We start from the raw sequence: 22305 nt of genomic DNA, 5'->3' as shown, positions 1-22305 counted from the left end.
ATACTATTGTTTTCATTTGCTTGTTCAATGAAATGGTCGTTCTTCTTACCCACAAAGTCCAAATAATGAACTAATTTATTTCACATCAAACTGACCATGGTGTTTAATTGCAATTAGTTTTTTATTAGTCATCTAATATTAAGTAGTGTTAGTCATCATACTGATACAAGTTGTTGTTATGACAGCATGCATTCCAAACAAAATGACCTTAAGGGAATCATAAAATTCAGGTGAAGTATACTAGATCTCTTAACTCATCCCCATCTAGTGAATTACCTTGTACAGTATGTTAGAGGCATAATTGAGAGTAGTAATAAAATATTAATAGCTTTGTTTTTCACTTCTGAAGCGTAGCATCCATTTATAAATAGGCTATGCATTGATATTACATATTAAATTTCCCCATGTGTTTTGTCTCTTTAAGTAAATAATGAATTTAAAGGTAGGTAGGACTTGTAAGGAAGAAACATAACTGGAGAGGACTAGCTTAAAATGCAAATACTTCCATGACTATAAAGTAATTATAATTTAAGGAATAGAAATGCTACCGCTATTTTTTTATTGAACCAAAATAAAATTGAGACATTCTGTAGCTATTACATGAGGTCAGGCAAGCAGATTTTTTTTTACTGCTTCCCCAGCATATTAGCTAATATAAAGTTAGAAAGCTTTGAAAAGGAAGTTAAAAGTATGACCACTTTTAAAAGCAGTCATACTTGATATCATTTAACTGAAAATATTTAAGCAAAAAAGACATTACAGAATCTAAGTCCTGTAGTATGCAGAAAATGCATGCTTGAGCAATCCAAGAGGCTGAAAGTGCTTAAAGAATTTCTACATTAATTAGAAATCCTAAATTACATTGGCATATATATTATTTATAACAAGGCTGCTACTGTATCATCTTTAGTTACTAAAACGCAGCTGAGCATTTTGTTATTTGTGTAAACATGAACAATGAAAAGATTGTTTATTCCCAGAATGGGAGAGAAAAGTATTCTAATTACAGTTTGCATTGTTTTGCCTGTGGGTTCCCCAAGAGCCAGTCCCTGATGGGAAGCTGCTGTCTCACATTCAGTGATGCATGAACTCAGGCTCTTTGTTCTGCAATAGGAAAAAAAAGTATCTGTGCAGTGCTATTTCTTGACTACTGCATGTAAAAGGTTATTGTACTTGATTCCTCTGCATCTGCACAGAGCTGACAGAATCTGTCCTTTTTTATTTCCACTTCTGCATGTAACTATTGTTAGTTTCTTTCTTCTCTTGTCAAAAGACAGTGAAAATAGGGTAGAATCAGTCTTTACTTTCTCTGGCAATGAAAGAAAAAGTTTTTGAATTTATACATTGATATCGGAATAATTGCTTATTATGTAGACTGTTCAGAATATTTAGATGAAGGAGAAAGTAAGCTCATAATTACCTGTTCCTTTGGGAAAAATACAAAAGCTAAACCAAGTGCCACCTAATGTTATCTTATATATAGGTCATACAAATATATTGTCATTTTTCACAAAGTATTGAAGTCACTTGTGAGCATATAGTAAACCCCCCTCATACTGAAGTTCTCTTGTAAGCCATTCTCCAAATAATTAAATAATATGGAAAAAATGTCAGAAGACAAAATAAAATGTATTTATTCCAGCTATATCTTTCCACAGCGTGACATGTCGTGTGAAAACAACATTAAGCATTTTATGCCATCTGTGCTGGTTGGGGATACATTTACAAGCATGTCAACGTGGAATATTGCTTTTCAAGTTAGACACAGTCATCTTATAGCAATAAGCACCTAAACAGAGTGATCTACAAAAGCAGACATCCATTGATATTTGGTTCACTTACATTCACTCCTTGAGCTTTGTTCCATCTTTGAGAGATGGGGCTTGTTCATCATGCTGTCATTCAGAGCTTTATACAAATACAATGATGCTAAAAACTGTTGTTTCTGTAGTGAATAGATTTTAATGAGATAAATTCTGAATACTAAATATTAACAACATTTAAGTAAAATATTAGTGTATCTTAAAAGAGATGCTTAATAATTCTTATAATATTTTCAATATTATGCTATAATATATGCCATAATTTATTTTATGCATTATTATAGATACTATATAGCATATATGCCATTTATTTTTGTAATATTTTTACATACTAATGAAATGTAGGAAAACATTCAGAAAAATACCATAATTTCCCAAGGAATGTACATAAAACATTTAGTATATATAAGAAGTCTTAGCTTCTAGTTGAACATTACTGACTGCCATTGTGTACCCAATCTCCATAAGTGTTCTGTAGAATCAAAGACTATGTTGTTTCAATGCACATGTTGTGTAAATTGCATCTTTCAAGTCATTTCTCAAACAAGCCAGTGTGTATTTGAGACTTGTTACGTGCAATTATTACCAATGAAATCGCAATAATTTGATGTCTGCATTTTCTCCTGAATTTGTTACCACTTAAGAAATAGTTTAAAAGAAAAAAAATTGCAGATCAAAATGTCTTGATTCTCTACTTTGTCCAAGCAGATCTTTCATGCCTCTGGCAAAAGACCTGCTAAAAGTGATTTGAAGCTCCCTCACTCAGGAGGTCCATCTTCAGCATAAGGTCTATCCACAGAGAACAGAGGAGGAGTCTGCTAGAGAGAATTTATTTTTGTAATCGTACCCACTGAGTCCCAGCATGAGCTGGTAGGACTATCCCCTTTCATGGTAGAGATTCTTTTCTCACCTATCCTGTTTATTGTGGAATAAATTTTCTTTATTAGTTAGTTAGCTGTAATAAGTTAAATATTATTTTTCACTTAATCTTCATTAAGCATTTGGCTTTTAATCTCAACACTTTGCTTGTGTAAACTGTGCTGAATAATTTCACAGTAAAGATGCAATTTTCCATAGAAAAATAAAAAAACAGCTGCTGTGTATCACAGGAAGAATGCATGCATGTTGATTGTTAAGAAATACTCTTTGCTTTACATGGCATTAATCAATTGTTTCCTGTTCCAAAATTCCTATTACCAATGCTTATTTTTCATGCAATACCTTCTTAATAAACATTCAGCTTTGAAACATTTAGGAAGCAAAAATCTTGGACACTAAGGAATAGTCAGTCTTCTGAGGAGAAAAAAAAAAGTTCACCAAACAGATCACATTGTTTATTCTACTCTAAATGAATTTATCACTAAAATTTTGTCTTCCCTCTTAAGTTAGAAAAAGTTTAGTGTGGTTAGTAGCTCTGTTATTTTTATCTTGGTGTGGACTCTTAGCATATATATACTGTGCATGCTGTCTATAATATATGTGCTAATGTCTGAATAAGAACATTTACAAATGAATTATGAACAGTTCCATCTGGTGGAATGAGCTGTCAAAGTGACTTTTTTTTAATTAGACTTGAGAGAAATTGCAAGAAATTATGATAGGCACTGTTTGCAGAGACAGACCTCTTTTATTGAAGTGCCTGATAAAATTGAAGGAAATTGTATTTTCAGATATTCAAACTCCAGGTTAACTTCAGAAATTTATTAAAATGTATTTGTTGTTATACACTGATTGAAGGTTCAGATATTTCTCATTCACTGTATTTCATAAAGATTGTTAATTAGTATGACCATGAAGTCTTTCTTCCCAAGAAACACTCTAGTATGTACAGTTTTGCACACAGTTTATATAAACAGTCCTTGCATGTGGCCAACCTGCCCTTCAGCAATAACCTTAAAATCTACCTTTAAGATCTTTATGCTGGCTTATTTCAAGAAAATGTCATGTTTCTTCTGCATCCCTGTGAGCCTTCTATGAGGAAAATTATCAGCCTACTACATTCCAAGTGGTGACAGTACCACGCTGCTGCTCACTGTTGTTTGCAGATTGTTCAATAGAATAAAGCATATTCCAGACAGATTTAATCTCAAAATATGCAGTACTAATTGTGGAAAAGGCAGGAGGAAGATAAAATCAGTGGCAACAAGATAAACTCCTGGTAGATCTCAGTCAGCAGTTTTCTTTGAACACAGACACAAATAGACACTAAGCTTTGTAAATGTGGTAAAAATTGGAAATGTGCATCATATATCAAAGGAAGAGACATATTGGCCAAAGTGTATTTTGATCTGAAATAGCATTACACAATTACCTTGTGCTCCTTTATTTAGCAGTTGTAATAATGGCCCCTGGAGATCAAACATGCTTTGTTCATGTTGGAGAAAATAAATCTAAGTGATGAAAAACTGAAGATAAATATCAGATTAGACAATTTAAAGCAATGTAGCCAAGATACAAAAAAATGCATGTTTAGTTAAACTACTTTCTAGTTGTAAAACAGCTTCATTGCTTCAGTCTCTAGGTAAATACTGCCCATATCCAAAGAGTTAATTGAAAATGGGTTGGTTCAGCTTTTAGCTCTATAAAGGCATGGAGAGGATAGTTTACAGTAATACAAATCATATACAATAGGAGGAGTAATAACAAACACAGAAATTTACTTAATCAGAAGCAATTTTGCCTTTTCTTTTTTTTTTTTTTTTCCTTTACTGCTGATTACATGCAGGAACAGAAAATAATTTTCATCCTCGTAGACTAAGTCCTGTATTCCTTAGTAACATCTGTCTTTCTCCCACATTAATGTTTTTTAGATTGAGGGAAGCATTTGCACTTCTGAGTCACCAGTCAGTGGTGACAGTATGCTCATGCCTCAGGATATTGAGTCCGATGGTTTCATGTATATTAGTCATCTCATTTGCAATATTCTGAACATGTCCTCTTCAGGCTTACCTTAACACACAGAGTTTTTGCAGATACTGATTTCACAGGCTTTCAAAAACCATATAGCGAAAGAATAAATGCAGTGCTGTGAGAACCTGTACTTGACAGTATATGAAAAGTAATTTAAGAAACTTGTTTTCTTTTTCAGTTTTGGAGAGCAGTTCCTTTCATTTCCTTGAAATATCAACTTGTCTAGTTTCAGCTTTAATTATGCATACCTATTTACTTTTAAACTCTCAATTCATACTCTTGAGTATTGAAATTAACAGAGGTTTTGCTATTGACTTCAGTGACACTCAGTTTCGTCTTCACACTTCTCTGTGCCAAGTCTTGTTCATGATGCAATCAGATGACATTTGCTATTGTTAGGAACTGGCTTTCTGCAATTATTTTATTTATTTATTTATTTTCTTTGTTATTGAAAATAACAAAGAAAATAAATAGGAAAATAGAAAATAACGGGAATGTCTGAATGTTGTATGGATTTTTTCGTGTGATTTCCTTCGTGTGAAGGAAATGTGAGTAGAGAATGTATTTAAGATCTTCTGCTATAAGGCATTTCCTAACACATGTTGACATGACATGCAATTGAAGGAAGAGTATATATATGTGAAAATGATGGTGTATTATAGAGGCTGGGAAATATATTTTGATTCTTCTTTAAGTAGCTTGCTTTCTGCAGAGTTTTTTCAATGGCAAAAGTTACAAACACAAGAACTAGGCCAAAAAATACTATTACTAAGAAAAAAGCATAGTAGAGAAACTGTGTTGTTTTGATTCAGTTCTGAGAGCTGATAAACCAGTTCTACGTGTGGAATTACAGGTTTAGAAGCTTAGTTTTAGCTGATGTACTTTCAGGGCTTTCTGACCACTCAAGAAATTTCACCAAAACCTTGCACTGAAAAGAATGCTGTAATATCAAATAAAAACTTCATTCCATTCAAAGAACATGGTATGTGACAGCACATTCTCTTAATTTTCTTTCTACGTGGTTTACAAATGAATCACTAAAAATAGAAGTGCAGAGAATCACATGTTCTTCATTATTGATTTAGGTATCAAATGTTTTGAGTGTGTATTCTTAAATCAGCATCAAATAGATGATATGATCTTGATTGAAATTAAAATATACCTAATCCAATGTATTTTGATAATTCTTCAATATTATGGGAGCTTAGCTCTCTGACATTGCTGTGCTATGTTAGAACATTAATTAAAGAAGTGAGATTTTACTAGAAATTTCATCGTGAAAATTTTTCTTTGGCAGAGTTTTATTATATTCTAATTGAACTTTGGCCTCTGTAAAATAAAGCCTTGTCTCCATCCTTTGAATTTAACCACAAATATTAAGCAAAAGACAGAACCAACGACCAAATTTGCATTCTAGTTTTCCTGTGATTGTTACAACTACATAAGACATGCTAATATGTGTTAAGGTTGCTGATACCAAGTTCTAAATACAAACATTAAAAACCCAGAGCATCATGACTATGATTCATTCACCGGTTTAGAAATCATTAACCTGTAACAAATTTGCACGCATGAGTTCAAGTAAACAATCCGAATTTATAGAAAAGTCTTTCTTGTGATGGCAAGTATATAGGTGCATGGGTGTGTTTTAGGATGCCTGTGTGTACATGTGTCTCTCTGTATGTACACATCTACTATCATACAGCACTTTAGAACATCAGGGACCAGACTGAGGGCAAGTGACGCATCTGACAAGTAGCAAAGGGGGCTGGAATATGTGACACTGGTGGGAGTAAGGGAAGAGTGCGTACTTGGCCATAAAGGTAGCATAATTCTGTACATGTTTTGTTTTCTCACAAGTTTTAAGGTAAGTAGGGAGAAATATGGATAAAGGGTATAGAAATACTTCATGTTGCTAATTAGTCACAGTTTTTCTGGAATATTTTAATCAATATTCACATATATTGTAAATAACATATTTATGAAGTTTTAAGTACTTGAAGCTAAAGAAACCCAAGGTAGCATATTATGCCACAGTTTTGTTCTGTGGTATTTTAATCAGTCCTATAAAAATCCTTCTAACTTTGAATATTTTCATTGAATCACAGAAAACATTCACAAATATTCAATAATTAATTTGGGTTAGGGAGGAATATGTATATATAATTTTTTTAACCTATTTAAAATCAACAGAATTAATCTTAACCACATTTTTAATGCATCTGTTACTGCAGATTTACAACTAGCATATCCAAAATAATACAAATTATTTTATTCTATTATTCCATGGAAAGATGGTTTGACAAATGAAAACTAGAATAAACAGAACAGGTGAACTCCAGCAATTAATATAAGACTGTTATAACAGGCCATTTAATGATGTGTGTTGACATGGTGTACATGGATCTTTCAATTGATTTGTTTTGACAATGTATGACATGTAATACATGGAATTAATCAATTTACTGGGTGTATTAGGAAGAGCCTCAGAAGCAGATATCAAAATGCACTCATTTCTAAGATACCAATGGCCCCAAGAGAAGGGATCTCTCAGAAGGAATTGTATTCTGCTTTCTGTATGGTGTGGTTGATCACACAAATAATGTTACAAAACCTTTGCAGGTAAAGTTTGATATGAAAAAATTAAAACAAATTGAAACTTCCCTTAATCCCCATATAGTAGAGAAATCGATTTGTTTTGATATAGGTAGGTACAGTGTAGTAAACTTTGAAACAAAGGTCATTGAAGATCGCTGCCTCAACAGGAATTCTCAGTGCTGTGTACAGTCAAAGGGCATAGTACAATGTTTATGAGAGAAGGACTATCAAGTAGAAATAGAACATGTCTGTGCACATCTCATTAAAATTATTGTGATAGTGCTGTGTTTAAAGCTGATATTCACACTTCAAGGAGAACATGAAATATTGGAAAGATTTCAAAGAATTAGAAAAAAGATGTCCTGGAACATGAAATTTACAGTTTTCAGTTTTGTCCTTTATACACTACAGAAGCAATTGAGGAAGAACTTATTAATTTGACACAGACAGCTAGTCATGATAAAAAAATTATATAAGCTCTTGGTAGCTCTTAATTTTGCCAACAGAGGGTTAACACAGTTGCCAAAGACTAAAAGTTGCTAGCTTCCAACTCAACTTAAAGTTTCAGTTGCCAGTGTAGTTATTATGCCCTGGAAGAATTTATGTATCGTATTCAGGATTCTACAATGGCCTTTAAGATAGAACTGGATAGATTTATTAAAGAGATATTTTAACCCAGTTCTTAGGGGAGGAAATTGTCATGTATTTATAGCTTTAGATTCTATGGCTATGTCTCTATTAGCAAATAAAATGTCCTGAGCCTGTTCTCTAGTGGCTCAGCATTTGTGCTTGGAAGCCTGCTAATGATTAAACACTATGGGAAGTACTGGAGCAGTGCTTGCCCATGCTCTAGCTCTGTTTGTTTCATTAATGCAGTCGCAATCTGCATTTTTTTTTCCTGTGGGAGTGATGCACCAAATGTCCTGAAATAACCTAGACTTGTATTTCGAAGTTCTCTTGAATTTCATCACAAAATTTGTAGTTATTATATTCATTGTGATGTGAAGAGTCTCTTTTTGCTAGTGATCCAGATCCCAAAACCTTAGCAAGCAACAAAGTTCCTAAAGTATCAATGCTTAGTACGTTCTATAGAAACTAAGCAATAAGAGGTAAGTAATCTTTCTGCTTTGCCACAGAATTGAACAGAGGTATTGAGGCTTCAGAAGAGTTAATTATATTTTTACTCAGTACTACAAAAGAATCTATAATAAACAGCCAACCGTTGCACAATAACTTTGAAATTAAGAGAGCACACAGGCAAGATTGGTAGAACTGAGGCCATGGAGTGGCTGAACATCAGGAGATACATAGATTTCAAAGCCAAAGAGATAAGCAGACCATCAATGCTGGTGTTGATGGCTGATAATGTGTGTTTGAATAAAACGTGCCTCTTATTGAAAAAAAGGAGAGCTCAAAGGTTGACTGAATTTTGACTTCCACAAAAGCAACCACACCTTGTTTGAAGCTCTGTTTGGTTTGCATTTCTTCCAGCAGCCAGATGTTCTTGTTGTTGAAATTGCATGTCTAATCTCAATTGAGCTTTCAATTTGCATTTGAATTTGACTTTGGTGTTCAGCATTTTGTTTTAGTGATATCCCTCTTCATAAAATCAAAGAAAATTTTAGTAGATAGTATTTTTTTCCCATGAAGATATTTTTGTACTGTTACTTTTGCACAAGTTACTTTTTTCTTTCTAAATAGCTGAAACACTTTGGAAGTGTTGCACTTAGGAACACTCACAACTCTGTGGTGTTTTCTCTGACCTTGTGATTCTTTGCTATACCTTTTTCAGTTTTTCACCCTTCCTTTTAGCAAGACATAGGATCAAGACATATGTTCAAGAGCTAGCCTCACCAAGACTGTAAAATTCCTTCTGCTTCTGTCACTGCACTTTTTTAGCGCCCCATAAATAAGTATTTGCTTCTTTGCAGTGGAGATCTACATTGCCCATAAAGCCAAAGGCTTTACAAAGAACTTAAATATTTTTAGGGAATATTTCATTAAAAAATGAAAAAGCCATATAGAAGAATGAGTGGAAGAAGAAGACAGAGCAGGAAATAGGAAAAAGCTATGTCTGTAACTGAGCTATAATATGCGATAAAACAGAGGAAAAGCTGGAATGAACAGAATCAGAACAAAGATAGGTTGATTAATAGTAACAAATAATCCGATGTCATCAGCGGCTAGAGATCCTTCTTCATGCTGATTGACTCCTTCCTGCAGAATGTTTCAAGCATAGATAAAGAAAAAAGTGCCATATTCAGGCCTTAGGTCCCATGAAATCAAGTGGTCTCCTCTGTAGAGTTTTGTAGATCCTTGGACTCCTTGATCCCCACAGTACAATCATGCTACAGAGGGACAGTCCTTACTCCAAACACCTCACAATCTAGAGGGCAACTCTGCCATTAACAGGGGAAGAAAACACCTGGACAGGGGAAGCAGAAGAGATCATCAAACCAGTATGAAACCAATATGTTTTCATTGGTATGAAAACAGCAGTCAGGAAAAAAGCCCCCTAGCAGTTGTGTATATGAGGTTTTCATGTGTTTTTATCATAATGGAAAAGGATTTTAAATAGTGATTTGAAGGTGAACGGTGAATGTGGTCTGTGGATATTTAGAGTGCTCCTAGTTTGGGTAAAGGTAAAGTGTAGCACATATTTGTACATGTTCTGACAATTTATTTTTGAAGACAAAAATTATTACTTTAAGTCTGTACCTATGTAATCTTTCTTAAGTTCACTGGCATCATTAAAACAGGACATGAATTTTGGTTTTGCATTTGAATATTTGTATAAAAATCTACTGTTCATTAGAGAATTAGTTTTAAATACTGTATGGTTCTTGGAAATACCTTCAATTTTATATTCAGCAGAATATATGAAATCTTAGAGGATCAGCATTGGAAGGATTAGCTTTTTTGTATGTGGTTGGTGTTCCACAGTAGCCCAAGCTAATCTATGTTCTGTTTCCTCTTTCTCTCCCACCAGCAGTTGTATGTTCCTTCCCATTCTCTTGGGCCAGGTCCAATACTTGCTTCATCCTGCTATTTTCCTACTAATGAATGTGATCTGACTAGTGAATATGAATCTGAATATGATTTGCTATGAAGCTGGTGTGATGAAATGGCCTGATACAGTATGAGATGATCAAGTCAGAGTAGATAGAATGAAGATGGTGGGAATAAAGAGTGAGTTGGGAAGAACAGATAAAGCCAGAGATAACAAGATGTCAAAAGACATTATTAAAATGGCAAAGTCTCTGTCATGAGCTACAAACCACAGTCTGAATGACCAACAAGAAGGCAATGAAACTGGAGAATTTCATTGGCTAAGGGATAAAATTCCTTCACTGAATCAGAAGCAAACAATATCCCCTATGGTATTGAGGGCACCCTGTGCTTCCAACTATGTTTATTTCCCTATGAACCTGGAGAGCAGCTGTGCTCACCTCTAGGAGTTCATAGCAGAAATTTTCCAGCTTAAAAGCTTAGCCAAATTTTCATTCTGGAGATGCTAATGATAATAATTGGTATTCACGGCCTTTATTGTATTTTTCAGTAATAGATATCAGAGCTGTTTTATCACACTTTGCTGTGATGCTGTGGTGATTGTAGTATAATCCTCTGACAATATTGTGGTATTTCACTGTGTAATCTGTAATTATTTTGAAAAAGATAATATTGACCTACTTAAATATGAGAAATTGAGTCTCTGATATAAATATACCTGCCTATTGACTGTGTCAAAAATCCATCTCTTGTTCTGTACTCCAACCACTAAAGTAGTTTGTTGTTATTATACCTGCCATCCTTAATTTCTTCTAAAGTACAACAGGTACAATATAGAGTAATTTTGTTTCATAATACTCTAAAATTGTACATCCTTTGCTAGTGGGTGGTTTCTACAGTTTACTGCAGAAATATCTATTCTATGATGCCAAGAGTCTGAAAATCCTTTAATTATTTAGAATGACATTGTTTAGTAAGTTAAATAGTATGATTATATTTATGATAGATCAGCAACTTTTCTATTTTCATTCATCATTTAAAACTGAGTTTAGCTAAAAATTTTTATGTAAAAGCTGAATTACACTTGATTTTGGTTTTCCTTATTCCCAGGATCTATATTTCAGTATGTCATAAATGGAAGCCACATAGTTTATAATGGTGGAATTTTTTGGTTTTTAAAAATGAAAAGCTATAGTTTTAATTACATGTTTACCTCAGTTTAGTCAAAATGCATATTAGCAATTCTATCGATTTCCTATTTTTCTGCTATGATGTATATCTAGACCAAACCAAATGTACTGTCAGACTAATTTTGATGGGCATGTACCACAGTAGATAATTACTTCACTTTGCTTAATGTATTAGAAATCCATAAGTAGACATTTGTTTTATGTGAAAAGCGGGCAGCCTATTAGAGGTCAGGAACAAAAAAAAGAAAAAAAAAGAGGAATACTCAGTGACAAATACAGACTAAAGAACAAAAGCTAACTAATTCAGAAATTTTATGAGCTGATTATTCATTACACTGTAGTTACATGTATTGTACCAGAATTTCTTTTGAGCTCTGTTTGGTTGTAAATCAGAGTTTCCTAATATTGCTTTCTTCTACTTTCATTTTTCACATACTTTGTATGTTAATATTTTTTTACAATAAAATGTTATTTGTCCTGTATATTATTTCTATAGCATAAAACCACCAAAAAAACTGAGTTTGAGTCTAATTCATATTTTTGTGTGTATGTCATCAGCATCTGGCACTATAGAAAAGATTTTTCTGGGCTAAACTGTAGAAACCACCCAAAATATGCATTCCTTCCAGTGCTACATGCAAGTAGTAAATTTACAAAAAGTAGCACACATTGTCATTGTAAGATGTTAAGCACAGCTAGGTTGGCAGGTCAGTGATTGCATCTTGCAATATCAAGTACTTATTTCTAGAACCAAAATTTGCCAGCAGTAGAACATCTGAAAATCTGAAGCAATACTATTTTTGTGCTGTTAAGTTGTTACCTGCTCATCAGGAAATTCCATTAATCTCCTGAAGACAGATAGCATGAAATCTGGTTTTCTAGGGCTGTCCAACTCCCAGAGAGCCCAGTGACACCAGTGTGTATCTGACTTCTTAAAATTGCTGGGCTAAGGCAAAAGAAGGAAGAAGCATAGCAGAGCCAGTCGTTCAACGCACTAAATATCTGAAAAAATGACCACTGTATTTTTTTTCTGAGAAATCAATATCCCAGGTGGCTTGGTGACAGAAGAATATAGTAGTTAACCTTGCATAAAATGCTCCTCTCTGCAGAATTATCAGGTAGATGTGCAGTGTTAATATACGTTAGAGAGCCACATAAAAATCTTGATCAAGATACTTGGCAATGCCACTCTGAAGCCTTCCAGTGCTATTAGACTGAGGGAACCATCTAGAAGAGTGCTTCCTCTGTTCTTTCCAATTTTTGTGTATTAAATCAACATACTTTAAGTGCTACATGATGCTTCAGTAATAGAAGGGCATTCATAGGCCTTTACCAACCAAGCCCATTTGCCATCAAGCATTCTTCCCAACTTCTATCTCTCCATTACTTTCCCTCAGTGCATCAGTCCACTTTTACAGCTGGAAAGCATATGATATAGAAACCATAACTTGATACGTTGCTTAAACTATATATTTCATAATGAATAAATAGTTTAATTAAATATAAAAACAGTCTATTCAGAGAAGGGACAAATGTAGGCTCTAAGGACTTGATCCTATCAGAATGCCAGTGTGTTCTCAAGACCTGAATTCCTGAAGCTTTGCTTTTGAAACAGGGGCTCTAATCCTCCCATATTTCTTTAAAGGATAATTTGATTCAAAATTTGAACTTCTCTCAGAAAAAAAAAAAGGTAATTTGTAAGATTATTTAAATCACAGCTAAAATCTTAGGCACCATGAGCTGTTTTCATTAATTATTAGAATCATCCTTTTGTGCAAAAGTGTATTTGACTAATGGATGAAGCACAATATTTAGTTCCAGAAAGCAGCAGCAACTTTTAACTTTTTTTTTTTTTTTTTTGCATTATAATTTCTGAAATTCAAGCCCTGAAAAAAATTACTCCAAAATTTAAAACCCTACATCACTCTTCTCAGATTAAAGATTTCCTCTCTTTACTTAATCAATCAGATGTGGGTTAACCTGGATGTTTGATGAAGCTCCTCTCCTTCTCCATTCACTGATTACTACTTCCAGTAAGTTACCTTATCTGTGGAATATTCCCTTTATGCTGATCCAAAGTAGCTTTATTCTCAACATGTTAAAAAATACTACAAAGATACCTTTTGGGATAGATCTGGGATTAATTTATAGTGCAAATATGGGGCGACAGTAAAGTCTTAAAAACATTTTACTTTCAAAAGTAACTGGAGTAATTGTGGGAGTTTGAGGTCCAAAAAGCCTTTTGGTTTCCTTATATAGTTTAATTTCTGAAGGATACTAAGGAACTGACAATTTAAAAATATATCGGATCCAACATGGTATTTTGAGTAGATGTGCCTTTTGTTTAGAAGTTTTATTATCTGCAACAAATATACTTTAAAAATAAAAGAACACTAATAAAAGTATATTCTTTTTAAAAAATGCATCCAAGAAAACATATAAATCATTTGCAACCTTCTTAAGATCTTTAGCATTTAAGGGCTGTAATTCCTATCTGAAAATGCAAGAAATGTTGCTCTCACTTTCTGTCAGCAGATGATCACCTTTCCTGTATTAGCTGAAAAGCAGGAAATAGTATAATGTATGTTTTGTGACTTACTGCTCTTCAGATTCTATTCATTTCCAGTGAAAATACATTTCAAAATAATTTACATTTAATTTATTTACAAGGTTTCGTTTCCCTCACACTGGATTTAAATTGTCTTAAACTTGCATTTACATCATAACAATTGAAGTGTAAAACACACTATCAAAGAAACATTTCTTTACCTCGTGATATGTTCACTTTCAACAAAACCTCCTATATTTCCATATGAGTTTCTGAAGTTTCATAGTTCCATTGCAGATTGCTTATTAAAAGTTTACATTGCCTTTCAATACTTTGTAAATCTGAATCATGAAAACTAACAGAGTAGCTGTGAAAAAACAGCTTTGAAAAGAATTCCACAAAGAAATAAAATCACTAAAATGAGAATTTTTGTAGGAAATGTTAAATGCAAAAAACAGGTGTATTCAGTTAAAATCAATCTTTGGACAACATGCACTTTGGATCATGTATTAATTTGGAAATTTTACTTTTTTCTACCTTTTCTATTCTGAGCAATTGTTTTCCTCACTGTAAGATGAATAGAAGTTGTCACAGTACACATTGACATTCAGGCCCAAAATGCAAAAATGTTTATCCCATGTTGTTCTTCCTTGACAGTGTACATTCTCTGTAGAACATGAAAAGTATTTGTTACGATGAAACTTATTCTAAGGATATCTTTCCTATTGCCAAACTAACATTTGTTCATCTTCAGAAGCCATCTAGCATTTAACACACTTTGGCTGAACTTCATTTATTTCTTCCACTAAGAGTTTCAGGTTTTCTGAAAGAAAGAAAGGAAACATAATACATTTTGGCAAATTAATTCAGTAGCTACCTCATACTTATTACAAAGTCATAAGTTGATAGGGGAATTTCAGGACTAGATTGCTGGACTAGGATTGCTGTGCCGTTTTTCATCATGGACATTAGAAGAAATTGTTACATGGATTGTCATGTGCTGTCTGATTGCCTGTGTTCATTAGTGGGAGGTCAGAGACTTGCCTTCTTGGTCAGAGAGCACAGCACTTGCAGCTGTCTGAAGAAAAGTGCTGTGCATTAGAACATGTTCAAATAGTGGGGGTACTGTTTGTCAGACCAGGTGCAAGAACAGAAAAAAAATCCATGCTATGCCAGAAAGAAGAGGAGGATAGGCAGAAGAGAAAAAGCACAAGGAAAGAACAAAAACATTCCTTCTGCTCAATACTAAACTATAGTCATTGAAAAGAATACAAGAGGTTATTCCAGCTCGCTTGTTGACTAAATTGTATGTTCTTCCTACAGATAGTTCCTAAAAAAGAACCATTCTTTGTTTTCCTATGTACAGACACAGTATCTGTTGTTTATTACTATAATCATAGCATGCATAGTTTAAAATGTGGGACTATCAGGATAGGCTGTGTTTCTCCTTCTGGTTTACCAGACACTAAAAACCATTCTGTTGTTTATTACAGCTTGTTTGTGATCTATTAACAAAATTTAAACTAATTTCTTATACATTGCTTCTACTACCCTGATCTGTTTCATAAACATTGGACTATATCCTGTTATGCCTTGTATTTAGGCCGTATGTTTTTTGTTCACCATTTTTTTACAGATGAAAATGTTCTCCCAAAATTCATGGAAGCAGAATTTTTCTCTAAGTTCTCGATGTCTGCTTTTTTGAAACACTTTGTCAAGCTTTAGACAGGTGCAAACATCTGTGGCTTTGTAAAGCTCATGGTTGTCAGGATTAGCTGCTTGTAGAGAGCATTTCAAACTCTGTTAGCTCCTGGAGTCTCAATTTACTGATTCGGCCAGACTACCCACTACCCTCTAGCTCAAGCCTGTGTACAGAAATCCAAGACATGAATGAAATATTAGGAATTGAAGGCAGTTGAAGGCTTTTCTAAGAGGGAATGATTCTGACTCCTTTGGCAAAGATCAGATAGGTGATACATAGTGCAGTGTTCAGGTCTTCCTTTATTGGTATTTTGCTTTACAGCCAGTATACATCTGTGGCTCTGTGCATCAATGTACATCAGTGTTTTAATGCAGAAGTACATTGAAATAATACACACAGTGATTATCAGTGAAAACTCTGCTTAGGTTTAAGAATACACATGATCCTGAAAGCATTTTATTGTAGGGTTGAAGACTACATTCTGACTTTATTAATGCCTTGGAAAAAAATTCTTTCTATTGTTCTCTGTCAGCAATCCTCATGTTCGCTGACTCCATTAGTAGGATTATGGTCAGGTTACTATTCAGTACAGCACTGGAATGTGTTGCTTTCTTTTGTACTGAAGTACAAAAGCTCTTGTCAATTTTTTTTTTAAATTGTGGGCTAAGCAATTTTGCTTTGCAGTTGTCAGAAAAGTGAATGTGTGGCAGAGCTCTTCTTGACAACTGATTATCCAGATATTTGCCAGTAGCCACAGCAGTAGGTCTTTATGGTTTTGTGTTCATTTGAATGAAGAATGAAAGAACCATAGATGTGGTTATTTTTAGTTTATTTTGGGACGTTTTGGTTTTTTTTTTAAATTCACCTATCTTTCAACATTGCCCTTTAGAAGATCAGATGACTTTTGCAATTTAAGAATTTTGACAAAATTACATCAAATAGCAAGTAACTAATGCTGTGCCACTGCAGCTAGGAATAAAGTGTTATACTTGCTTTATGTAAACCAAGAGAGATATTTCAGTCAAAATAGTTCAAAACAGGTGAGAGTTCAGTTCATCCTTTCAAGTAGCTCCTTTTAGATACTGGAGAAGGAAATCTTTAAAGAGTATGTCTGATCTCTCAGCTTCAATCAATTGGCCCAGCCCACAGACAGAGTTTTGTAGCCTACTCTCTATTAAGAAAGGGTATTGTGTGGTTAAAGTGGTCTCTTTTCAGGAATTTCTCATATTTAGGAACTATAGGTTTTCAGCTCACTAAAACTTGTTTTGTTATTTTAATAGACCTGTTAACTCTTTTATAACTAGAAAGGCTAAAAACATTGTCACCCAGAAAATGTCCTGAGCTTCAAGTGCAGTGTTAATATTCATTTACAAGGGAGCAAAAGCAAGGTCAAATCAGCTGTGTAGCAGACAAAGATGCATGGATACAGGAGAGTGCCATGGATGAAGGGGAAAAAAAAAGAGCAGAGCTCAAAAGGAGACAGGAAGAGAATGCAAGAGGGCTTGTTATAACTTTCTGTGAGGTCTGGTTTCTGAGCTTCAGACTGGAGAGATTTGAAGGCAGTCTGTACCTGAGGAAAGCAGCACAGCTTTCAATCATTTCTAGTATGAAGCTCATACATGTGATATCACAGAGAGAAAAAATGATGCTCAATTCCATTGTACATTATGAGCTTCAAAAGAAAAAGGTATTAACTTTGAACTACAGATGGCAGGATCACAAGCTAAGATGTGTTCATGTGTCAAACACTTGTGTGCTTGTGCATGTTTGCAGCAGCGGGACTCCATGACTGGTACCAAGAAATGCAATCCATGTATGCAGTTCAAGATCCCCTGATAAGAGCAGGGCTCAGCAGAAAGTTCCAATCACCAGGGTAGATTTCCCAAAGAAAAAAAAAAAAGGAATTAAGTTCTAATTTTGATATGAATTTTTAAGCATAACAGACTATGTCTTTCCAATATGAATGAATTAAATATAAACTTATGCCCATATTTTTCTTTAAAACTAATCCTTTAATTTTTCCCCTTTTCTTTGCCTTTTCTTTGTTTTTTTGGTTCTTTTTTTTTTTTTTTTTTTTGATTTGTCTTGGCCTTGCGATTTTTTGTGCCCTGGGTGATTATCTCCACACCTTAAATAATAACTTTCTGGAACTCCATAGCTCATACTGAACAGGAAGTCTTCACTGTAAGCCAAATCATTTTACAATACACAGAATAAACAGATGAAAAAAAGTCTTGAAAAATTAAGTAGTGTTAAGCATGCAGGCATGGGCAGAGCTTTTAAAGACGTAAGTACCTTATTACACTAAAGCAAGCTTTGACCACATGAAACTAACTGGTTTACACAACACACACATCCAAATACAGAAATGGCCAAAAGGGTTTAGAGAAAAGAAATAGACCATGGCTAGCTCAAAACTTTGGGGTTTCTCTGAGTAAGTCATCTTTGAATTTCCAGCCATCTAGTTTGGGACAATTATTATACCTTCTTTAGGCTCACATTTGAGAAATATACTCTCAGCTTTATTTCAGCCTGAGTGAAGGGTTATTTTCAGCTGTTATGAGAGAATATTTATTTACTGTAATATTGCCATAGAGCTCTCCTTAGGCTAGTTCCTGTTATTCAACAGGAGCAACAGTCTTTTCCAAACTTTTTGTGATTGCTGAGTGATTTTTCAACATTGAAACTGGGACTTCATTGAGCAAGTGAAGATGCAAATGTGTATAGTTAAAGAACTACAGTTGTAGCCAGACACCTATCTCAGTCTGATTCTCAGAAGTGATGCATTCAGGGAAATAAATCAGGATTTAAGTGCCATTTAAAAAACTCAGCAGTCAGTTTTATAGGTGCTTTTATATCATGATTTAACACTCAATGTGTATTGTTTTCTTTACTGTATGAAACACAGTTGAATGGCTTCTAAAATGCAGTCATCTGGGAACCCATTCAGTACCCTGAATTTAATCTATTCAGTGGTATAATTCACACCACACTGAAAAGGAGGAAATAAACTGGTATAAAATTAAAAACCTCAAGTTGTCTTTATCATGTATAAAAATAAATTAATAATAAATTATATTTTTATTTAGAAATAATTTGATTTTTAAGTGTACATTAAAACACTTGGCAAGCACCTTGCTTGCCAGCAGCTGACAGACAGTTAGGAATATTTGCTACACAAAGCAGCTGAGAGCTCTCTCTGAGCAACCTGGTTCAGGTACTGGGACCACTAAAGCCAAGTAAACTGGCTCCAGGAAGCTAACCCTGCAGGAAAGGGAGACAAAGCCTTAGGCAAAATGCCATGAGAGCTTGCAGAATTCAGATGCCTTCATGGCATTTGTGTGCTATGTAGTTACTGACAGATATGCCGAGGACTAAAAAGAGGCAGGTGTTACCGACAAAGCAGAGAGATGAAGCATCAATGCAGAAAATTTCTATTTACATGCCTATGCTTTAACAATAGCAGTTTTGCCATTTTATCAGTAGATACTCTGAAATTAAAGACAAAATTAATTTTATCTGCTATTCCTTGATTCTCCAATTAAAAAGCAACTGTTGCTTTAATTTTCAAGCCTTTTCAGTAACATTTAAATGATCATCTGTATCCTGAAGCAGCCTCAAAAGCCTGCCTACTCTCTGAATTCTTGCCATATTTATAGTCCTTTAAGCATTCTCTGATCTCACAGGGTGCTGCTCCAGCAATGCCAGCGATGAAGGGAATGTTGCATAGGCTGGCTCTCCACGGCGTCTCCCCAAAGCCAGCCGAGATGTGTGACAAAACATCTTGTGACCTCTCTGTACTGAACTTCCCACTGCTATGTGACACTGAAAGAGCAACAATGGCAGATCTTATGAAAGAGCTATGTAGTCAAGGTTTGACTGTTCTGTTATCAGGGAATTCAAACCTTGTAGGTGTTTAAGTCAAGCTGGGTGGAGCTGAGGAATGACAAACATCCAGGTGTTTTGTTAATGGATATCTTCTAGCTTTTTGCAGTGGGCTCTTTTAGGTTTTGGTACCACTAAATACTGCTGTTACTGACCAAAAGCTTCAGCATTACAAGTTCCATTTAACAAAAACATGAGTTCTTAGAAGATATTCAGAAGAAGAACCTTTTATTTGAGCAGTCTGTGAAATTGAATTATATGTTTTTGATAATCATATTATTAGAGTTGCTTAGGATGGGAGGTAAAAACCTCACTCTGGGTATTCAGCTAGCAGGGGTCTTCTCCACCCTGCCCTCCTGTGACCTGGAAGATGCCAGTCCCCGGTAGTATGTGCTCATTTTGGACCTGCACTTCTGGCAGGAAGAAGTGAGAGCAGCACAGCTCCATGGACTGGGACAAGACAGGAGCCAAAGATGCCCCCAGCACAGGCTGGTGATCCTTCCCAGTTGTCACAGTCCCATATAGGATAGCTGGTAACAGGGACTTCCAGCAGGCACAGCCAGCAGTGTCCTGAGGTCTGTGCAGTCCCTGCCAGCACTGAGACTCCTCAGAAGTAACCTTGCCTATAGGTGCATCTGGACCTTGACAAGCTCTGTGGCTAAGGTGAATTATGTGTATCATAAAATAGAAAGTGTGAAGTATGATCTACATTTTAAACCCCTGTTTCCACTGCTGTTTGTACATTCATGTCACAGAATCACAGAATAACCTAAGTTGGAAAAGACCTTTGAGATTATGGAGTACAATCTATGAATGTCACCTTGTCAATTAGCCCATGGCACTGAGTGTCACATCCAGTCTTCTTTTAAACACCTCCAGGGCTGGTGGCTCCACCAGCCTGCCCAGTCAGCCCATTCCAATGCCTAATCAATCTGTTAGGAGTTTTTTCCTAATGTCCAGACTACTATCATGTGGGACTACTGTTATCTTCATTAGCTTAATGCAGTTGTCAGCATTAGCTTAATTTAATTTAAAGTGGAGATTCTAGTACTCTTGGGTGGAACAGGTAAGGAAATATGATAGACCATATAATAGGTACAGCCTGGTGCAGTCTATTTGCTATGTTTATTACCTATTTGTTCCCCATTCTATTTAATGATATCCAATAAGCTCTTCACCTTAAAATTAAAGGGTGTTTATTCACCTTGTTTTCATAAAATGGTAGCAAGAAGTAGCTAATAAAGATAGGCACACATAAGACATTTTCAGTGAAATACTGTGTGCACAATTACTTGTTCTGTATTTGATTCTGTTTTGATACATTTTATTTATATATCCCATATTTAAACCCTGTATTAAACTGATCTGTAGCTTTTCCTTAGTCTTTTCTGACTTTCTCAGTTCTTTGTTTTTTTCTCTTGAATTTTCTAAGTATATCAACATTTAATATGCACTCAGAGGGAAGAAGCAACATCTCTGGCTTTTCAACTTATTGTTTGTAGTACGTATATCATATAATGATCTACAGCTTAATTAAGTCAGAAACAATTATTGTGCCTGTCTAGTAAGACTTGCATATAATTTTATTTATACAACTTGATTATAAGAATTGACTATATCATAATGTCTGTGTTATCTTCATGGCCAGCCAGCAAGGGCATTTCCTCACTCACATTGTGGGAAAAGGATATGCCGTTCCTGTCTGCCAGTGACAATGGCTGGGCTACTGAGTTCTGAAAACTTGTGTGGTTTAGATTCAGGGAAATTGCCTGTGCAGTGGGTAGCTTCATAATTTAAAATTTCTCATCTTGTGATGCAAAAGAGACATTCCAGACTTAAAGAATCACTAAGTGGAGTTCTTTAAAGGATTAAGAAATCATGAGATCTAGAAGTATAAAGGATGCAGAGCTCTTTTCTCAATGTACACTAAAGCTGTTGTGACTTTGCACTCAAAAAACAAAGCCCCAAGGAGAGTACAACAGCAGTAAAAGAACATTCCTTATAGTTAATTAGTAGAAAATTCAAGTGAGTTTATGAAAACATGGGAAAGTTAATTTCTGATGTAAACTTCTGTAGGAAGCCATCCTTGGGGCAGGCAAGCACAGGAGCAGATTGTCTACAGGTGCTCTAGAGTCTCCATTCTAGGAGATTTTTAAGATCTAACAGAACAAATATCTGAGCAGCCTGATCTGATCTCATAGCTGATCCTGCTTTGAGCAGGAGGGAGGATGAGAAACCTTCTCTTGTCCTTTCCAGCTTGAATGTCTTGTGATTTTCGTGACTCAGACAACTTTCTTTACATCAGGAACAAGCCCACTACAACATATTTCACACCAAATGTAACTCTGAATTTCTTGTGGATGTATGCTCCACAGCATTTTTATTTTGGAATAAAATATCAAATAGAATTGACAACTGCCTAATGCAAAAAAATTAGACCACAGCTTTTACTGAAGGGTAATGTCAAAGCTCTGCATTCCATATGGATGTCACCAAAAGGAATTGTGATTTCATCAACACAGCTGCTAGCTTTATAATGACATATGGGAGTAAATTTTTTTTGATGACTGTTCTTACAGCAATGTTTCCTCTACCTTCTGCATTTTTCCTGACATCATGACTTTAAATATGAGCTCGATT

At 34.8% G+C, this 22305-nt stretch overlaps 1 protein-coding gene across 5 annotated transcripts in view; it reads left to right on the top strand.

Moving 5' to 3' along the window:
• Positions 1 to 22305, top strand: part of PACRG (parkin coregulated) — a 210793-nt gene that overhangs the window by 141300 nt on the left and 47188 nt on the right. Inside the window, exon 6 of one of the 5 annotated variants that reach the window (XM_064708677.1) lies at positions 13499 to 13537. The exons of the other annotated variants lie outside the window; for them this stretch is intronic. Coding sequence (XP_064564747.1) covers positions 13499 to 13509 — 11 coding nt within the window. The 3' untranslated portion in view covers positions 13510 to 13537. Of the gene's footprint in view, positions 1 to 13498; positions 13538 to 22305 lie in introns of those variants that run through there. 5 annotated transcript variants of the gene reach the window in all.

The sequence above is a fragment of the Zonotrichia leucophrys genome, chromosome 3 (genome assembly GCF_028769735.1).
Source record: "Zonotrichia leucophrys gambelii isolate GWCS_2022_RI chromosome 3, RI_Zleu_2.0, whole genome shotgun sequence".
NCBI classification, from domain to species: Eukaryota; Metazoa; Chordata; class Aves; order Passeriformes; family Passerellidae; genus Zonotrichia; species Zonotrichia leucophrys.
The sequence above is the reverse complement of the archived record's forward strand: the minus strand, read 5'-3'. Positions and strand labels throughout refer to the sequence as shown.